Source organism: Tachypleus tridentatus, chromosome 3 (assembly GCF_004210375.1).
Source record: "Tachypleus tridentatus isolate NWPU-2018 chromosome 3, ASM421037v1, whole genome shotgun sequence".
In the NCBI taxonomy this organism is placed as follows: Eukaryota; Metazoa; Arthropoda; class Merostomata; order Xiphosura; family Limulidae; genus Tachypleus; species Tachypleus tridentatus.
The window spans coordinates 83,964,907-83,986,291 of NC_134827.1; the positions used below are offsets into that span (position 1 = coordinate 83,964,907).

The 21,385-nt window shown below is 34.0% G+C and overlaps 1 protein-coding gene across 8 annotated transcripts in view; it reads right to left on the reverse strand.

The window, feature by feature from the left end:
- The window catches only part of LOC143247371 (myelin regulatory factor-like), a 351,121-nt gene that overhangs the window by 165,674 nt on the left and 164,062 nt on the right, over positions 1 to 21,385 (reverse strand). The window contains exons 1-2 of one of the 8 annotated variants that reach the window (XM_076495344.1): positions 5,131 to 5,308; positions 4,730 to 4,792 (exon numbers count right to left, since the gene is read on the reverse strand). The exons of 4 other annotated variants lie outside the window; for them this stretch is intronic. In XM_076495344.1, coding sequence (XP_076351459.1) covers positions 4,730 to 4,742 — 13 coding nt within the window. In that variant the 5' untranslated portion in view covers positions 4,743 to 4,792; positions 5,131 to 5,308. Of the gene's footprint in view, positions 1 to 4,729; positions 5,106 to 5,130; positions 5,309 to 21,385 lie in introns of those variants that run through there. 3 more of the 8 variants (XM_076495350.1, XM_076495349.1, XM_076495343.1) reach the window with 3 other exon arrangements.

Genomic DNA, 21,385 nt, shown 5'->3' on the forward strand with positions numbered 1-21,385 from the left:
TAAACATTATTCTTATTGTAACTGTATATATATATAGAAAATGTAAATACTAAGACATATTTAAAGTTAATTATAGATGATGTTTGTAGTTGGTCTGAACATAAAAATATGATTTGCTTTAAATTAAGGTCTATTACAGCAAATTTAAAAGTAATACAAAATATTTTACCAATTAATGTAAAAAGTAACTTGCATATCTTTAGCAGAATCTGTTATACATTATGGATTAACAATATGTGGTTCAATAAGTAATATTCACTTAAAAATTAAATATAATTCAAAAATGAATGTTTAAGACAATACTTTTAAATAAAAATGAGTAACTTAACATAAGTATTACATTAACAAATTAAATTATATGAAATTGGTTATTTAATGGAAATGTACTTTATAAATACATAATAACTTTAAATAAATTCCTATTATAGTTTAAATCACAAAGTAATAAAAAATCATACACATAATATCAGAACATTATAAGTATTATAAAATTTCAAATTCCAATAATAAATACTGAAAAAAAAGAGTAAAGGAGTTTTAAACACAATGAACTAACTCCCCAAGGTATAAACAGATTGACACAGTTAAATAAAAACCTAACTAAAAGATTGGTTCATAGACAAACTGATTAATATTCACTGAACAATACTTCATCCATATAGGATTAATATTATCATTAAGTTATCTGTTTTAGTATTTATTTATTGGTTGTTTGTGATAAAAGTACAGTAGCATTACAGGATATTTTTTTGTCGTTGTTGTTATGTTCAGTAAGGTGTTGATTTCAAATATATGTTAATATAAAATGATGTTTGAGATAGACTCCTAATATTAATTTTGTCTTTTTGTGTTTTATTTATTTATAATTATTAGTAAATAGAAAATATTTTCCTCATAGTTATTAAGGAGAATTCCACAAATAAGATGATTAAGCTTTGTGGAAATTTATTTATTTTCATATGTTTATTTTAGTTGGTATATACACAATATATGTGACAAAAAGAAATATAAAGTATTCTATTTTAAAAAACAAACAAACAGTATCTGTAAGTGTAGTGTTTACATCTGTAATATGTATTGAAAGTGTTATCCATATTAGCTATTACTTACCCTTCTGATAACAGTGTCTGTATGTGAAATCTTTGATATGGGTAATATGTATTGATTGTGTTATCCACATTAGCTATTACTTTCTTTCCCTTCTGATAATAGTGTCTGTAAGGGAAGCCTGTAATGTAGGTTTTGTTGGTGTGTTTTTTTTAAATTTTGTCCAAAGCTACATGAGGGCTATCTATGCTAGTCGTCCCTAATTTAGCAGTGTAAGACTACAGAGAAGGCAGCTAGTCATCATCACCCACTGCTAACTCTTGGGCTACTCTTTTACCAATGAATAGTGGGATTGGCTGTCACATTATAGCCCCAAGGCTAAAAGGGGAGCATATTTGGTGTGATGGGGATTTGAACCTACAACCCTTAGGTTTTGAGTCGAATTCCTTAACATACCTGGCCTTGCCGAGCCTGTAATATGGGTAATATGTCCTTGATGATGAGAAACCCACTTGAAGTAAAAATGTATTTCAGAATGGTTGGTATGGGTATTAACACTTTTACTAATAAAGCAGAGAACAACCTGAAGATGATGTAGGAAGACCAAAACGTTGTTCTCTGCTTTATAAATAAAAGTGTTAATACCCATCCTAGTTATTCTGAGATACATAGGTAATATGTGTTCAAAGTCATATCTACATTAGCTATTACTTACCCTTCTGATAACATTGTTAGCAAGTAAAGTCTGTGAAGTGGATAATATATGTTAAAAATCTAATGTACATTAATTATTACTTACCCTTCTACAGAGTCTATAAGTGAAATCTGTAATGTGGGTAATATGTGCTGGAAGTCTAATTTAAATTAGTTATCATTTACCCTTATGATAACAATGTCTGTAAGTGAAGTCTGTAACACGGTAATATGTGTTGAAAGTCATATCTACATTAGGTATTACCTTTCTGATAACAGTGTCTTTAAGTGACATGTGGTACACGAGTAATATGTGTTGAATATCTTATCTACATTAGTTAGTACTTATCTTTCTGAAAACAGTATCTGTTAGTGAAGTGTGTGACATGGGTAATATGCAGTGTTGAACATTGCTTAAATATTTTAGACTAGATTTTTTTAACTTTTCAAAAATAAATTCTAGTCCTTTATAATTATAGGTCACCTAATAATTATATTATTTTAAAAGACAGTTATTAATTAATTCTTTCAAGCTTCCTAAACCACATTGCAATCCAGTTATCACAAGCATATTTACTTTAGTAAAGCATAAAGGCTTTTAAATTTGTATAGTAAATAAGTATAAACTGGGTGATTCTTGTATATAATGATGTATACAAGATACTGCATTAAGCACTGTGTTTTCCTTGTCTGGTAATAATACTGATGACATCAGAAAATATTTCATCTATTAGCACAGTAGTGTTTGTATTATAAACAGAGGTAGAGATTTACTTAGTGATAATCAATAAATAAAAACTTTCCACTAAATTCTTTTGCATAGTAAAGGGAAAAAAAGAATCATGTCTGGCCAAAAACAAGTAAAATAAGAGTATTTGGTGGAGTATAAGGAAGAAAATAATAATGTTTGGTGAAGTGGAGAGAAAAGTAAGGGTATTTTTAGTGTAGTAGTAGGATGAGAAGATGAATGTTTAATGGATTTTAATGGATTAAAAAAGAGATGAATGATGTTTAATGGAGTAGAATAAAGGATGTTTGGCAGAGAAGAAAGAAAGAAGAGATTGGTGTAGAAGGAAGAGATGAATGATGTTTAATGGAGTAGAATAAAGAGAATGATGATTGGTTGAGGAGAAGAAGGATGATTGGTTGAGGAGAAGAAAGAGAAGAAGGATGATTGGTTGAGGAGAAGGAAGAGAAGAAGGATGATTAATGGAGTAGAATAAAGAGAATGATGATTGGTTGAGGAGAAGGAAGAGAAGAAGGATGATTGGTTGGTTGAGGAGAAAAAGGAAATGTGTCCGATCGAGTTGTGGTTTTTCATAAGCGTTGCTGTAGCATACAATATATTACAAATTCACGCTTTATTTTCTTATCTTACCATTCGCAAGGGAAAGATGCAACTATCCTCATTCATGTTAGATAATTATGCGTTAAAACCTCTTCTTCATCTTCATAGGTCCACTTAAAATGATTATTACCAAGATGAATAAATACCACCTAGAAAACTTCCAAACAGTAAGGCCTACAAGATCAATTGATGCGAATTACTTTACTTTAACAATATCTTCTCATACAGAATTCACATCATTAATAATTAAAAGATATTATTGCTTCTCACATAACAATGCCAATAAAACAGCATTCCTTGAAACTCATAAAGCAAAGAGAACGGTCGAAAATTCGTGATGTCGGACATTATACAATAAACGTATCTTTAATACTTACTTACGGCAACTATCTTTGCAGGTCACGTTTAAGGGATCAATTCTATCGGGCAAAAGCCAATTAAAACTTTTCATATAGCCGTTCTAATGACCGTTAAAAAGTTAAAATGATATAAAAGAAAAAAGAAAAAGAAACGCTAGAAACAAATACAGAATCACAAAATATCATAAGCAATATACTTCTCTAAAATCGTAAAATTCCTTAAGTACAACTGTAGGTACTTATCTTAAGCACCGCTTACATAATAGGAATCGTAAAATACGTTCATGTTAAACCCGCGTGTTCTTGATTTTCATAAGTTAGTTTTAACTAAATCAGCATAAAATATTATTTTCCAAGCTAAGCCTCGTGTCTACGTTCCTCATCCAGTCTTCGCAAAATTGCACTTTGTATTTCGAGGCCATGGGTAAGTTATAAGAGCGACAGTCAAATCCCTATATTTGGTTAAAGTTGCCCAAAAACTGGCGAAGGGTGTTTCTTCTTGGTTGCTTTTTTCTCTAATCTATTAATTTCAAATTAGGGATGGTTAACGCAAATACGAAAAGAATTAATTGGCTTGTTTTAAATTTCGTGAAAAGCTACACGAAAACTATTCTACGCTAGCCGTCCCTAATTTAGCAGTGAAAGACTAAAATAAAGGCAGCTAGTCATCATCACCCACTGCCAACTCTTAACCTACTATTTTACCGACGAAAAGTGGGATTTAGCATAACATAATAACGCCCCCACGACCGAAAGAGCGAACGTGTTTGGTGAGTTGGGGTTAGGAAACCGCGATTCTTAGTGTACAGCTTAAGCACCCTAACTACCTAGCCATGCACTCGCAAAGAAAAATGAAACACAACACATTAAAAACCTTTGTCAAGTCAAACTACCGTCGCCCAACGTCACGTTCTATAAGAACATCTAAAGTAACCCTTTCAATAATACGGTTTTCGCGGTAAACTTGCCGAGTTAAAGAATTGTAAAGTTAAGTTAATATATTCTTGAACAAATTTATAAAGTGCAACCGAAACTAAGTAACACATCTTTTGTTTTAGTCAGGTTGTGTGGGAATCACATCCCACATTTATATAATGTGAGTTCAGTGCAGACATTCTGAACACGAAGTAAAAAACAAACAGTTTTTAGAACTTTCGCATGTGTGTGTTCAACACTTCATAAAAATACAAAAAAAAACACAAAAACATTGAAATATAAACAAAATATGGCAATGCTACCATGGCTAACATTATATAATATTCACTTAGATAAAAACACTAACCTGAGTACGACATATCAGTTTAAACATGTCCATCCAGGTGTACGTTTTGCTTTCCAAACCGTACTACAGGAGAATATGTTTTGAATTAGTATTATAAACAAATATAGTTTGTTTTAAATAGTTCCTGAAAATGAAGATAAAGTAACCGCAGTTCAAGAATCACAAAATTTTCTCAGAAGTTCCTGAAAGTGTGATCGTAAAAACTGTTCTCCTTTTAAAACTCAAACTTTCATAATTTACACTTATACCTTATTCGTTCCAACTAACCACTTGGAAGAGTTCAATACTGAAAAACGATTAGGAAACCAACACGAAAACAACTGTGACAACGTAGAGGTTTTGATATTTTGTAATATATATGTAATCAACTTTCTTTTAAACTGTTTGTTACAAGGCGGTACCTTTCAGACTGTCTTTCTAGACCTGTCCAGTTCCGTAGTACTACTTAACAGGGTCTTCATGGGCTTTCCTAGACTTTGGGTTTTGTAACACTTGTAAGCTTAGCTCGAGTTCCGCGGCACCATACGACAGTTATACACCTGCAACGCACGTGAAGTCACCTTCTCAGTGACTAAAGAGGCCAGCACCCGAACTCATATAGCACTACTGCTCCAGGCTTTCTGCTCGCAAAAATCCGTTACAGAGGCGGAGCCAAGATCAAATCACTCAACCGTATTTATGCAGCGATTTCTAAAAGCAACAAACCTAACCAATCAATGATCTAGGAGAGATCAAACTTCTTAAATTAGGGTAAACACGATCGGCCGTTCGTAGCCTACCCAATCAGATACTTGCACAATAAATGATTTATAGTGACTAAGACTTATTAAACAGAGATATTAGGCGTGACTATGACTATGGGAAAGAAACAAAATTAACGTAAGGCTATAATTCGAGTTGTACAATAGCCTTAATAATTTAGCTGTATCGTTTGGTACCGGCAACCATTTTTGAACTCCTTCATTATCACGGACTGTTTGAAGATATTCAACTTTTGAGTAGTCTGAAGCATTTAGAGTTTCAGTGAAATAACGGAAGCCACCATAACTAGTCCGCTTTGGGCAGTGAAATAAATCCAATTCTCGCCTGAAGAATGCAGCTAAAATGGCTCAACGTGCAAGAGCAGCTTCATCACAAACAATAATGTCGCGAAATGATTAACGAATTGTTATTTTCTCTTGATTTTAAATAACCGTTACTTAAATCAAGCCTTAAAGTGTAGCATTAATAAAATTGATAAAACAGAATACTTGAACAAAAGAATTCACATTACAGTATCCTATTTCTTGTTCAGAAGGAAGCTAATAAAACAAACTGATTATTGATTAGACGGTTAATTAGAAAAAATGGCGTATTTTGTACTGTTTAGCAGTGAAGAGGGAACAATGCATTATCGTGTCTTCTGACACACCATGGAGTTTTTATTGCTGCTGATAAAGATGGCGTATTTTGTACTGTCTAGTAGGAAAGAGGGTACAATGTATCATTGTGTTTCCTAACACACTATAACGTTTTTATTGCTGCGTATAAATATGGCGTATTTTCTATTGTCTAGCAGTGAATAGGATATAATATATCATCGTGTTTTTTAACACACTATAGTGTTTTTATTGATGCTAACACTTTCAAAGATACATTTTGATGAAATCATACAAAGGTACCCACAAATCACGAGTTCAAATGATTCTGTTATAATGTTAAAATAACACCACCTCTTGACTAAAAATCGAATTAATTGCAGTTTTTTTTCTTGAAATTCTCTCACATTATCCGTTGTGGTTCCAACATAGAGGTATGTAAAAATAACATTTCAGATCTGTTTTATGGTTCTAGCATTGATCGATATGCTCCTTGGGCAGCGAGCTGTGGAAGACAAAACACACATCCCAAATGTGTTGTTGTCGTTTTTCAAGCTTCTTATTCCTGAATTGCAATGGAAAAAATTATGACGAACACGGAAAGAAAAAACACCTGGATCTAACTTGATTTTTGAAACATTCTAGGCCCGCTTCGCCGGCTTTCGGCATTTAAACCGTAAGATCATGAGCATGTAACATTGTAGACATGTATTATGCATACAAATTTAAGTTTTCTTTGTGTAAGCGTCAAAGCAAAGCATACATTGTTCATAGGATATATATACAGCCCGACTAGAATTTGTGGGTTTTATGTATAACTTTATTCGAGTTATTAATAACACCATCACACATACACACTTGTAAGTGTTACTGAGCTTTAACATTATAACCGAGGGCTAATCAATACAGAATGTTACAATAGCTATTATCAATATAGACACTGTTTATATATATAAAAACATACACAAAACCATCACATATACCAAAGTAAATTACTTATGGTTATTTTCATAGGCACGTTAAAATATTTTCTAACTTCAAAGAAATATTGTCGTTATTTCCGGTAAAGCTGCTTTCGCGAAATGGCCAACAGAGTAAATTTCGCGTGTTATTATGACAAAGCGATTTGAAGCTTTAAATTTCCTAATTTTTAGGCATATTACTGTTTGTGCATTCATGGTTTCTATTTTCATACAACACAGTATGTATTATAATAATAAAAAAAAAACTTAGGTTTTCCTTATGTAATTATTTTCACTGCTGTCCGCAACAGTTATTAACGGGATTATTTGGTTTATTCATTTATAACCGATATAAATATTCATTTTCACTGAGTATAAGATACAAGCCTGTATGATTGTTTTCGTTACTGGCATAATTTTCCTGAATATTCATTAATCTTTGTTGTTGTTGTTGTATGCTGAATGTTGCACAACGCTACTCAACGGCTATCTGCGATAGATTTCCGCACTTTTAAAGTATTTGGTTAGAGGGCAAATAACTAGTCAGCGTTCTTCACTGCCAACTCTAGAACTACGCTAATAATGGAATTATACAGTCACATATGACGTACCCACGGCCCCAATATATATATATATATATATACATGTGGTAAGTAATAAGGCGTGAGTAATGGAAATTCGGACCCAGAGACTGGCAAGTTAATCACCAAAGATTCATTCATTTGTTGACATTACATACGGACGCTATCTTCGCCTATAATCGGAGATATTATAGTTTTGGTTAACAGGAAATTAGAAAGTTATCAGATTGTATAAAAGATTGTATTTATTACTTCTTGTAACAACTGTAAGAAGGACGTGGTATAAGGTTTAGAGTGCTGGACAACACACTGGGAAGTCCAAAGTCCCACTCACAATAAAAGGTATTATATTTAGATAACTGGGGATTAGGAAGTTATCGGATTGTATCAGATATCAATATAAAAGACTGCATTTACTACTTGTCGTAACAACTGTAAGAAGGACGTGGTATAAGGTTTAGAGTGTTAGACAACACACTGGGAGGTCCAAAGTTCCAATAAAAGATATTATAATTTAGATAACTGGGGATTAGAAAGTTATTCGATGATATACAGTTTTGTATTTATTACCTGGTGCAACAATTGTAAGACGAGTATGGTCTAGGGTTCAAGGAAGGTTCAGGGTTCGAGACGCAATAAGCTGCTGAAAACGCCACGCATTTTCAGCTGTAGGGCTCATAAATGTAACAGTCAATTCCATTATTCGGCTGTGGGTGCTGTTGACATGTTATGTTCCCTCTGGTCATCAGTTCTAAAGTAGAAATGGCTGAGTCTCAGATTTGAGGGTTTTGACCTTGCCTTTCATATTAATGGTAAAACTGTAATTACAACATAGTGGGCTGATCATACCGGTAGTTTTAACTCGAAAATAATTGTAACTTCTCCCAAAAACGTACAGGGATATTCTTTTATGATATCGACGAATTACATCAAAATTTCTAGTGATCTTCTTTTACCTTCTTATAGTAATGTCTATGTTACATTAAGATATTTTACCTTCTTATAGAATGTGTATGTTACATTAACATATCTACCTTCTTTTTTTTCTCTCTTGTATAATATATTACATTTCTGTAGTGGAGTTTATATCGCTGGAGATATAACACTAGTGTCTGTACTGATCACAGCATTCTTATACGTCTTTCAAAACTGAAGTACAACTAACTCATTCACAATTAAAATGATTGTAACGCCGTTTTTGTTTTTTAGGTACCCAAGATAATTAATAAAGATATTGTTAAGAAAGTGCAGCATGCTATTATTCTACAGCCACTATGGTGAGAGAAAAGTAAAACCAGAGAGCACTGTAAAAACGAACGTGACGGGAGATTGTTGAAACGTTAAAACCAGGTCTAGGTTGACGTCAACAACTGCGCGAAAAGTGGTCACTCTACTACAGAGCACGAGGTCGTAAGGGCTTTCCAACACAGTGTAGAAAATGTTGGATGGTTGGCGTTTATTGGTGTAAAATAACAAGGCTATCTGCGGCAAACAACCGGTAAAAATAAAATAAAAGGAAAACCGTTATAAAATGTAAAAATGAATAATTGTAAAACTAAATAAACTTAAAATAGCTGGTTTGTTTGTTTTGAATTTCACACAAAGCTATACGAGAGCTAACTGCGCTAATCGTCCCTAATTTAGCAATGTACGACTAGAGGGAAAGCAGCGAGTCATCATCACCTACCCCCAACTCTTGGGCTACTCTTTTATCAACGAAATGTGGGATTGATTGTAACATTATAACATCCACACGGCTGAAAGAACGAGCATGTTTGGTGTGATGTCGATTCGAACCTGTGTTCCTCAGATTCAACTCCAGCACCCTAACCACCTGCCAAAAAGGTCTGATTTAATAAAAACAGTATATGTAAATTAAATGAATATATTAAGAGGTGGCATACTTAATTATGCACCCAAAAAGTAGTTTTCTGTAGTTTATTTCAAACTTATCATTACGCTTGACCTTAACGTATTTTACACGTCGCAATATCAACATAAAAATATTAAGATATTATGATACGATACGATTATCGTGAAGCCGTAATATGATTGTGTCAGTACATCGTCCGAAACGATACGATTTACGTATCTCCAAGAAATTTGCCAAGTTTTCAGTGAACATTATAAGTATTTTGTACAGAAAAAAAAACCCAATAGATTTTCTAGTAATAAAGCATTGTTGTTAAAAAATAATGATTCAATAAAAGAATGTGAGTATTGAGTACTACACGTTGTCGTCATTTCTGTTATCAAAAATATTATGACCCGACATGGCCAAGCGGTTAGGGTGATCGACTCTCAATCTGTTAAATTAGAGACGGCTAGCGCAGATAGCCCTCTTCTAGCTTTGCGCGAAATAAAAAAAATAACAAAAACACGCAAAGTTATATAACAAGTTCACAATAACAAACAGATATTAACTGTCTCTTTTATACAGCTCTTGCCAGCTGCTATTTAGTTGATCAAACCTGGGAATTTGAAAAAGCACTGTAAAGTATGAAGTACTTATATCAATGTTAGTAATATAGATAATAAATTACAAAGACTGTCAAACTTTGTAGCAAACTGTTGGTAACAATTCTGTATCTAGATATGTGTAATATCTCGACATTAATGTCTACGTATATATTGTATCGACTACCATGATGAGATACGTAACTCTAAAAAAAGTCGTTGGAGTATTCCCAAATGACTTCACAGATACAGTCGATTTGTCTTCTGGGTGGTGTCTCTTTACTTCTTAGACATTTAGTTAATTTTTAATGTCATACATTGTAAGAGATTGCTTGAAAGGAATATAAGAATTATAGTTATGATAAGAAAGACAAGCGTGAATCTGAATAAATTAGGCACGGCAATTTATTCTCAATCTAATTTTTGTTTTGTTGAATTCTACGCAAAGTTACTCGAGGAATATCTCCACCTGCCATCTCAATTTATAAGTGATAGACTAGAAGGAAGGCAGCTAGTCATCAACGCTGCCAACTCTCAGACCACTTTTTACCAACAAAAAGTTGGATGAACCGATACATTATAACAACGGTTGAAATGGCAAGCATATTCGGTGGCGGGAGTCGAACATGCGTCCCTGAGATTAAGAGGCAAGCAGCTCAACAAATAGGCCACGCTCGGTTTAATTCTGTTTCCAGTTTAGCAGTGTAAGACGTTAGTCACCACAACCCACCGCCAACTCTTGGACTACTCTTTTACCAACGAAGAGTGGGATTGACCATCAATTTATAACGCCCCCACGGCTGAAAAGGCGAGCATCATTTTATTCTTTCTAATAACAACAGTTGATTAAAGGAACTTATATATTTAAGCATTTAAACTATGGCAACTGCTTTTGACAGAACAACAAACTGAGCCAAAAGGTCAAGTTGTCATTCCCCGTGTTTTCAACTGTGAAAACCTTTACTGATTGTTTATTTGTTTCAGAACTTCGAGCAAAGTTACACTAGGATTAAATATCCACACAATTTTCAACTAACAGATTAAATGTGAACTCATAGTAGGATTTCACTATCATTAATTGAACCCTCTCCACAAGGGTCAAAGACCATGTCATTGCATCGACAATTTTATTTAACTACTATTTATAAATTTATGTCAACGAGTTTGGTATCAAACTGTGTTTTATAATTCAAATTTTAATATTATACATTATTCAATTTCTTAATAAAAAGTACATATTGAAAACATGCATCTAAAAATCGATTTTTTTACTTAACGTGGTATGTTAAATGCAGCACTGATTCATATCAGATATTTATGATGTCCAAATATTAAATTTATAAGTTCATAAGAATTAGGAACTCAAATTACCGATATTGACAAGCTAGAATATAAAATAAGAACCTTCCATCTTTTCTACTTGCTGAGATATATATATAAAACCTATAAAAATTATTTCCTTTCATATCCTCCATGTGTGAAATTTTAAAAGGCTTAGCAAGCTACGAGAAGCAGCAACTGAGTAAAAAGGTAGAAACTAGATGAGATAATTGTTTTACTTCTTTATCTACTGTTGTATGCTTTAAGAAAAAAGTTTGAGAATCCATTTGTAAATAACAATAATCTATCTATACATATTTTAATGTGTATTCGAGTATTATATCTTGTCACTTAACTCATTCTTTCATTCATTAAAAAAAAGAAAAAACAAGTGGCGCGCAAGAAACCATATTTATTAAAGGGGGCGTGAATGCTAAAAGTAAGCGAAATGCTGCTTTGTCTAAAGGATATTTTGTTCGTTAAATAATCAAGTAAATTACAAATTACGCTGTTAACAGCTTTACCGTTCATACACACATAATAATCATTTCACACAAAAATTCTGCATATAAATGAAGATTTAGTCCTTCAAAATAGTACTAGTTATGTTGGTAAAAATTATAAAAATCGTGTCTCTTCATAAACATATATATTCACAGGGAAACAAATATTCAAGAGAATAATTTAATTTATTTTAGAACAAAGCCACACACTGAGCTATCTGCCGTGTCAACCACGGGGGAGATTAGCAGCCCTGATTTTGCGTTATAAGTTGGTAAACTTACCAGTTCCCAGCATTAAGAGATTAGATAGTCTGAAATAATAATTACTTTAGGACTAGTCATAGATTTGTTTCACGAAATGCAACACTTTCAATGTAGATGGAAGGACGAGTGAATCGTGCTGTTAATCCAGAGTTGTTTATAATTATAAGGACAGCACGGGGAACACGCTTTCTAAGTTTTGTTCCAGTGCATATGGTTCCATATGTTTCTGGCACCCTGCATATTTATTTCAGAATTCAGGAAATCGGTTCGTAAAACAATTTACTATTAACATTATGTTAACCTAATTAAACGTATTTGTCTTCGCAACTACTTAAAAAGTTTTGTTTATTTCAAATACAACATTTCATAACACACATTACTGGTGCATTATCTAGTGTTTAAAGCCACGAGGAAAGAAATGTTCGTTAGAGTTTTTATTAATTAAAGGTTTCCATTAATAAATAAATAAATTAATGTTATTAACAAATTGGTTGCTTCTATTGTGAAAGAACAGTTATTAGAATCATATTACTTTCTTTTTAGTTGCGGCATAATATCTTATAGAATGGTTCTGAGATTTTCAAGCACAAAGTTTTAGTTCAAAACTTCATCATCTCGTGACCAGCTAGAAACCTAGTTACAGTTTGGACTTAGAAGGCTAAAACCCTTTCGACTGATGGAATCTCATAGATTAATTTAGTCTAATCCCGCCTAAAATAATTTCAATTTGAAGGTGGACTGGTAACAGTCCTGACGAGTAATAAAAGTCCACACTTGATAGTGCTGGCGCACAAAAATATATTAATAAAAAGTTTAATAAAAAAAGGTCTCGTAGACAGATTTACTATGATCATACCTAAACGAATTTCAAGTACCATGGATATTGAAGGTTCTCTCTTATTGTGATGAAAAAAATAATATTATTTTGATTCACAAAAACAGGTTTATCCAAACTTTACACTGCAGTATACTGTCCATTCTTTCTGAAAAGAGGGAAGGCTGTTTTATAAGTACGAGAGCTGTTCAAAAAATACGCGGACTGTTTGAATTGCGCGGCTCCAGTTGGTTCCAGGGGAATCCGCTTGGTGTCGCTAGGTTCGCACAGATCAGCTGATCACGACGCCATTTCCCGATTGCAGATATCTTCATTTGTGTATTAGCTACGCGGTTTTAAGTGAAGTGCGATATTTTCGTTTGGCGGATTTCAGAATGAATGACCTGAAGGAGCAACGACTTGCTGTGAAATTTTGTGTTAAACTTGGAAAATCTGCGACTGAAACTTTTGCTGTGCTTAACACGGCTTACGGTGACGTTGCTTTGAAGCGTACGGCATGTTTCAAGCGGCATGAACGTTTTAAGGATGATCGACAGTCCATTGAAGAAGATGAGCGTCCTGGACGTCCTTCCACGTCAACTGACGACCCACACGTCGACAAAATCAACACCCTGGTGCGGGCAAATCGACGTCTGACTGTCAGGGAGCTTGCTGAAGACTGTGGGATATCAGTTGGATCTTGTTACGAGATTTTGACCGAAAAATTGAAGATGCACCGTGTTGCTGCGAAATTCAGCCCTCACAACTCGTGAGTTTTTGGCCAAACACTCCATCACTGTTCTTCCCCACCCCCCTACGCACCTGACCTTGCTCCTTGCGATTTTTTCTTGTTCCCCAAACTCAAAAGACCCTTGAAAGGAAGAAGATTTGAGACGATTCCCGAGATTAAGGCAAATGCAACGAAGGAGCTGGAGGACATTACAAAAGAAGCGTACCAGGACTGTTACAACAAGTGGAAACACCGTTGGGATAAGTGTGTGCGTTGGGGAGCAGAGTACTTTGAAGGGGTTCCAGACCTGTAACTTCTAAATAAAGTACATTTTGTTTTATGACGTCAGTCCGCGTATTTTTTGGGCATACCTCGTATACTCGTCCAAAAAATTCGAAAACGTGATTTTCAACTAATTATGTAGTACACTAATTAGTATAAGGTTCGATGAATGGTTCATTTTCATCTTTGTTTTTGTACTTTCTCGTTCTCAGCAAAGTTATTCATTAATGTAACCATAATTGTAAGATTTGTTAGATAAAATTAATCACAACTTGGAGTACTTCATGTGAAATCTTGTATTAAAAACCAAAGACATTTTAAGCCTTTGAATAACATACAGCTGTACCGCCAAAATAATATAATAACCCATTATCGCTCAGGAAAGTAGCTTGTTATTTTTAGAGATTTGTTTTTACGTCAAAATGCGTAGTTTCTTTTACTTTACTCAAATTATATGTTTTGGCGAAGAAAAGAGAATTCACAAAGAAACGCGACATAGTTTTAAGACATAGCTTCAAATGTACACAAATAATCACGACATGGTTTAGAGACACAGCTCCAAATGTTCACAAATAACAACAGCATGGTTTGGAGACATAGCTCCAAATGTTTACAAATAACCACTATACTATATGGTTTAGAGACAAATACAGCTTCAAATGTTCACAAATAACCACGAAATGGTTTAGAGACAAATACAGCTTCAAATGCTCAAAATAACAACGACATGGTTTGGAGATATACATAGCTTCAAATGTTCACAAATAACCATGACATGGTTTAGAAACATAGCTTCAACTGTTTATCTTTCAAAACTGTATTGGTAAGTTTCAGTAAGCTGATCATATTTCCATGAAAAGCGCATAACCAATTTTCAAATTGAAGATAAAAGAGTTATAATAACACCGTTCTGTTAAAAAGATCGGTTTTTGACTGTTATACTTTTGTATATCAGCAAAGTGAACCCAGAACAATACATGAAAATCATGTTTTATTATTAAGCACAACAAGTAAACGATAAGACAGCACAAAATAAGAGAGTAATCGTACTCTGAAATGTCGTTTTTGAATTTCAGGCAATGCTACACGACGGTTATCTGCGATATACGTCCCTAATTTAGCAGTGTAAGACTAGAGAGAAGGCAGATAGTCATTACCACCCACCGCCAACTCTTGGGATACTTCTTTACCAACGAATAGTGGGATTGACCGATTACATTATAACACCCCCACGGCTGAAAGGGCAAGCATGTTTGGTGTAATGGGGATTCTAGCCCGCGACCCTCAGATTACCAGTACAGTGCCTTAACCACCTGACTATGCCAGGCCTGAAACGTTAATATGCACTAATGAATATATACAGGTGACGACTTCAATAGTGACTGCAGCAGCATTGAAGATAAGACGCTAATATTAGAAATATAGGTAAAACGAAAATTATTCACTACTAGCTAATAGGAAGAAAAACGAAACAAATCTTCACTACAAGCTTTTAGGAATAAAGATAAAAATTATTAATTACTAGTTAGCAGGAATTAAAACATAAATTACACAGGACTGTGAATTTAAACTTCGTAAAAATTGGTTTGGTTTTAATAAGGGATTTTCCATAATTCAGCTACGCAAATGTCGGAAATAGTAATTAGTGTTTCTCTATCAAGGATTGTTTGCAAATTGAAGAGAAACAAAAACTATTATTTATATCAATTTTCCCCCCGATAGTACAGCGGTAAGTCTACGGATTTACAACGCTAAAATCAGAGGTTCAATTCCCCTCGGTGGGCTCAGCAGATAGCCCAATGAGGCTTTGCTATAAGAAAAAATAGACACAAATATATCAATTTATTATTTCGTTTACTTACCACAATGAACATTTTGTATTATTACGTTTGTTAACAAAAATACAAACAAACTGAAGAAAATGGAATAACGTTACTGTGAAATATGTATCCTCATTCAACCTGATTTTTGTTGTGTGAAATCTACGTCTTTTAGTCTCAAGAATACGTGTTTGAATCTTTTTCCTTTTATGTATTGCATTATAACATTTTGTGAAAAATCTGAACGTGATAGAGAAAAATAGATATCGTTTTTTTTAATTCAGCGTGCAGGAATTACTTCAAAACGTGTAAAAATTGAAGTAAATAAAGTTTCGCAGGCCTGTGTTATTAGCTACAAGTTAACAGGAATCAAAACCATTTTTTTTCTATTAAATAATTATTTTCATCGTGACGTTTTTCTCCGACTAAATTGAACAAATTTTAAGGAATAACTTAGAACATTTCGAAGATACAGTTTTTACTCACAACAAGTTACTCTGCAAAATATTCACTGAAATCCGTTCAACTGGAAAGTGATGTTTAAGTAAAATTAGGAAAATATATAAAACTCGGTAATCCCAACAAATGGATGTAGATATTATTCAATCACACAAATTTAAACCTTTCTTCGATTCTATAATACTCTATTTGCAAAATAACGTCCACAGTATACTTTCGATTCGCTTTTTTTTTTTAATTGTAGAATGACTAAGATATCAGTTATTTGTATTTAATAAATGCTGTCATCGTTTTAGCGCAAAGCTACACGCGAGGAGGGTCTATTTGGGTTCTGTCCACCACTGAAAAACGAGCCCCAAATCTCACTCGGCATGTAAATTCGTAGATTTAATGCTGACCCACTGACATTTAAGTAAGTAAACAAACTAAAAAGAAAACAACACAAAGCATGCGATGTACTAGATAAAGTTGATATTACATTATTCCAAAAGGGTCTGTAATGTGGATAGTATTATTATCCATACTGCTATAAGAAACAGAAACGAGTATAAAAACAGTTTTACCAAAAACTTGGATTATAACTAGATGTACTTACATAGGATCTCCGAATGTGTTATCTTTCAAGAGTAAATAAAATCAAAATTAAAAATAACGAATATTTTGGATCAGCATGGCCAGGCGTTTAAGGCGCTCGACTCGTAATTCCCGTCGCACAAAACATGCTCGTCCTTTCAGCCGTGGGGGCATTATAAAGTTACGGTCAATCCCATTATTAGTTGGTAAAAGAGTACCTCAAGAGTTGGCGGTGGATGGTGAAGAATAGCTGTCTTCTCTCTAGTCATACACTCTGTAGATTTACAACACAGCATGACTTCAAAAACAACAAACAAACACTTTTATTTGTTGTATTTGAAGTGATGCTGTGTTATAAGTCCATAGAATGTATAATTCTTCTCGTAATTCACAGCTTGTGCACGTCTTACTGAGGTCAAGAAGTACAAGTTACAACGTTAGGGGTCTCTTATAGGACTGCATAGCGGTTCCGGTAGTTAAAATAGGTGACCCTACAGTTGTCGCCACTCTTGATGGTTGAAAAGTAAATCTGAAGATTTATTATACTAAAATCAGGGGCTCGATTCCTGTGGGAGACCTAGCAGTGAAAGCTCGTTGTGTGTCTTTGAGCTAAAACAGCAACACAAATAATTAATTAGGATAGCACACTCTCACTTCTTTAAGAGGACGTGAATCGTAAGATACATCAAGTGCAAACAAGATGTAATGAGTAAGTTTACTTTAAAGCTGTTTGATTTGTTTTAGTTCTGATGTATGGAAGTGGCTTGTTTTAATCTCAAGTTAATATCATTTAACACACAGGAGGAATGAAAAAACACGTACTCGATGTTGCGATTATAGTTTCAATTTACAACTAACTGTTTTAACACACAGTTTTAACTAACTTAATGTGTAATGAAATTTAGAATTTTCAAAATCAGCGAATCCTGTTTCAGTACTCCAAAAACCATACTGACGAAAACTGAAAGGAAGAAAGTAATAAATGAAAAGCGGGAAATAAACTGATTACTTTTATTATTTGCTTTTGAATTTTATGCAAAGCCACAGAAAGACTGTCTTCGCTAGCCGTTCTTATTTTATCAGTGATAAACAGGGAAAGCAGCTAATGAACACTACCCACAGTCAACTCTTTTTAAACGGATAATACGATTAATCGTTAGTTTATAATACCCCAACGGCTGAAAGAGCGAACATTTTCAGTGACTGAGATTGAGATCCATGGGTACCCCCATGTCACAAGTTCAGCGTCCTAACCACCAGGTCAAAATTATTTATATGCTCATATGCGCATGCGCAACGTTACTTGAATCGTCTCAGTAGGTTATATGTTTAGAGGCAAAATATGGTTTGGATTGAATTTCGCGCAAAGCTAAACGAGGGATATCTGCGCTAGCCATTCCTATTTTAGCAGTGTAAGACTAGAGAGAAGGCAGCTAGTCATCACCATCCACCGCCAACGTTTGGACTACTCTAAAGAAACTTCAACAACATAACGTGTTATATTGTGAGAAATAAAACTAATTAAACTTCACCAACTTAGTGTGTCATGTTGCGACAAATAACACTAATGGAACTTCACCAACTTATTATGTCATGATGTAACAAATAACACTGATGAAACACTGCACTTCACCAACTTAATGTGTCACGTTGTGACAGATAAAACTAATAAAACTTCACCAAACTAATGTGTCATGTTGCGACAAATAAAGTTGATGAAACACTGCACTTCACCAAATTATTGTATCACGATGAGACAAATAAAAGTGATGAAACTTCATCAACGTAGTGTCATGTGGTACAATATAAAGCTAATAAACATCACAAACTTAGTATGGCATATTGTGACAAATAAAACTGATGAAAAACTGCATTTCACGAGCTTATTTTGCCATGTTCTGAAAAATAAAACTGATAAACACTGCACTTCACAAACTTAATATGCCATGTTGTGACAAGTAAAAGTATTGAAACTTCATTTACTTAATATGTTATGTTGTGACAAATAAAATTAATAAAACCAATTTTATATGTCATGTTATGACAAATAAAACTTCACCACTGTAATGTGTCACGTTGCGACATATACAACCGATGAAACATTGCACTTCACCTATTTAATATGTCATGTTATAACAAATAAAACTTCATTAACTTAATGTGTCATTGTGTAGCAAATAAAACTGATGAAACACTGCACTTCACCAACCCAATATATGATGTTGTGACAAATAAATCTTATGAAACTTAACCAACTTAGTATGTCATTTTGTGGCAAATGAAACTAATGAAACTTCGCCAACTTAATGTGTCATGTTGTGACAAATAAAACTTCACTTTAATTTGTAATATTGCTACAAATACAACTGATCAAACATTGCACTTCACCAACTTAATATGTCATGTTTTGATAAATACAAAAGATGAAACACTGCACTTCACCGACTTAATAAGTGACGATGAGCCAAATAAAACTGGTGAAACACTCCACTTCAATAACTTAACGTGTCGTATTGTGACAAATAAAACTAATGAAACTTCACCAACTTAATGTGACATGTTGCGGCAAATAAAACTGATGAAACACTGCACTCCACCAACTTAACGTGTCATGTTGTGACAAATAAATCTGATGAAACACTGCACTCCACCAACTTAACGTGTCATGTTGTGACAAATAAAACTGATGAAACTTCACCAACTTAACGTGTCATGTTGTGACAATTAAAACTGATAAAATGCTGCACTTCACCAACTTAATATGTCATGTTGTTACACATAAAACTAATGAAACTTCACTATCTTAACGTGTCATGTTGTGACAAATAAATCTGATGAAACACTGCACTCCACCAACTTAACGTGTCATGTTGTGACAAATAAAACTGATGAAACTTCACCAACTTAACGTGTCATGTTGTGACAATTAAAACTGATAAAATGCTGCACTTCACCAACTTAATATGTCATGTTGTTACACATAAAACTAATGAAACTTCACAATCTTAATGTGTCTTGTTGTGACAAATAAAACTTCAACTTAATATCTCATGTTGTGACAAGGAAAACTATTGAAACATCACCAACTTAATATGTCATGTTGTGACAAGTAAAACTTCACCACTTTAATGTGCCATGTTGCGAGAAATACAACTGATGAAAAGTTGCACTTCACCAGCTTAATACGTCACGTTGTGACAAATAAAACTAGTGAAACTTCACCAACTTAATGTGTAATGTTGTGACAAATAAACCTGATGCAACTTCATCAACTTAATATGTCATGTTGCGACAAATAAAACTAATTAAATTTCACCAACATAATGTGACATGTTGTGACAAATAAAACTGATGAAACACTGCACTCCACCAACTTAACGTGTCATGTTGGTTGTGACGAATAAAACTGATAAAACTTCACCAACTTAATTTGTCATGTTGTGACAAATAAAACAGTTGAAACTTCACCAACGTAATCGAATCAGTATTTCTTTGTGAATATAATTGCTTACAAATAGCGTTACAATATCTTTCGTATCCCATCCGTCTTGTATGGCACTGGTACTAAGCAAGAGGCCTCGTCGTGCTGGATATAGTGTAGTGTGGTAAATATGTTACTAAATAACCGTCTTCACTTTTCGCTCAGAAGTTCTTATCAATAATTGTAACAAGTGTCTGCGACCGTTGGCAAGGCCACTTTTTTTTCTCACATCTTTAGAAATGTTTGGTTCCTCCTTTGTAGTCTGCGCCAACTCGTTAAATCAGTTGATTATCTTCATCGGTATTTTGATCCATATGGACCTTGGAGGGTCAGGTGCATACTTGACCCTCTCCTGCTTCTGCACTGGTGCGATGAGTGCACTGTTTGAATGCTAAACGCTAACATAAACAAGAGCGTTCAATACGACAGTTTGCGGTGTGCTATTCAATATCCCATTCAAGACCAGGTCCATTTATATGCAACGTTCATAATTCCCAGCGGGATACACTTGTTGTTTGTAGTCCACACATACCAATGTTGTTTCTCTTGGTAGTTTACGTTACATGTATTCTCATAAATGCCCTATCAACAGACTATTTTATAAACTACAAAATGAAATATTATGTAAATCTACCAATATTTGGCTAATTATTAGACCTATAGTTTTTTGTTTGTTTGTTTTTGAATTTCGCGCAAAGCTACTCGAGGGCTATCTGCGCTAGCCGTCCCTAATCTAGCAGTGTAAGAAGAGTGAGACGGCAGCTAGTCATCACCACCCACCGCCAGCTCTTTTACCAATGAACAGTGGAATTGACCGTTACATTATAACGCCGCCCTCGGCTGAAAGGATTGAAACCAGAGACATCCAGATAACGAACCGAGTGTCTTAATTATCTGGCCATGCCAAGCCAATCAACACATGACAGGTACTAAGACTCAATTCAATCGTGTATGATAGATATAGTAACGTAATGCACGTTACATTTGATTTTTGCGTAAGTATTCCTTAAAATATTCAAATGACGCATTTAGAAGTGTGTGGTGGAGAGCGG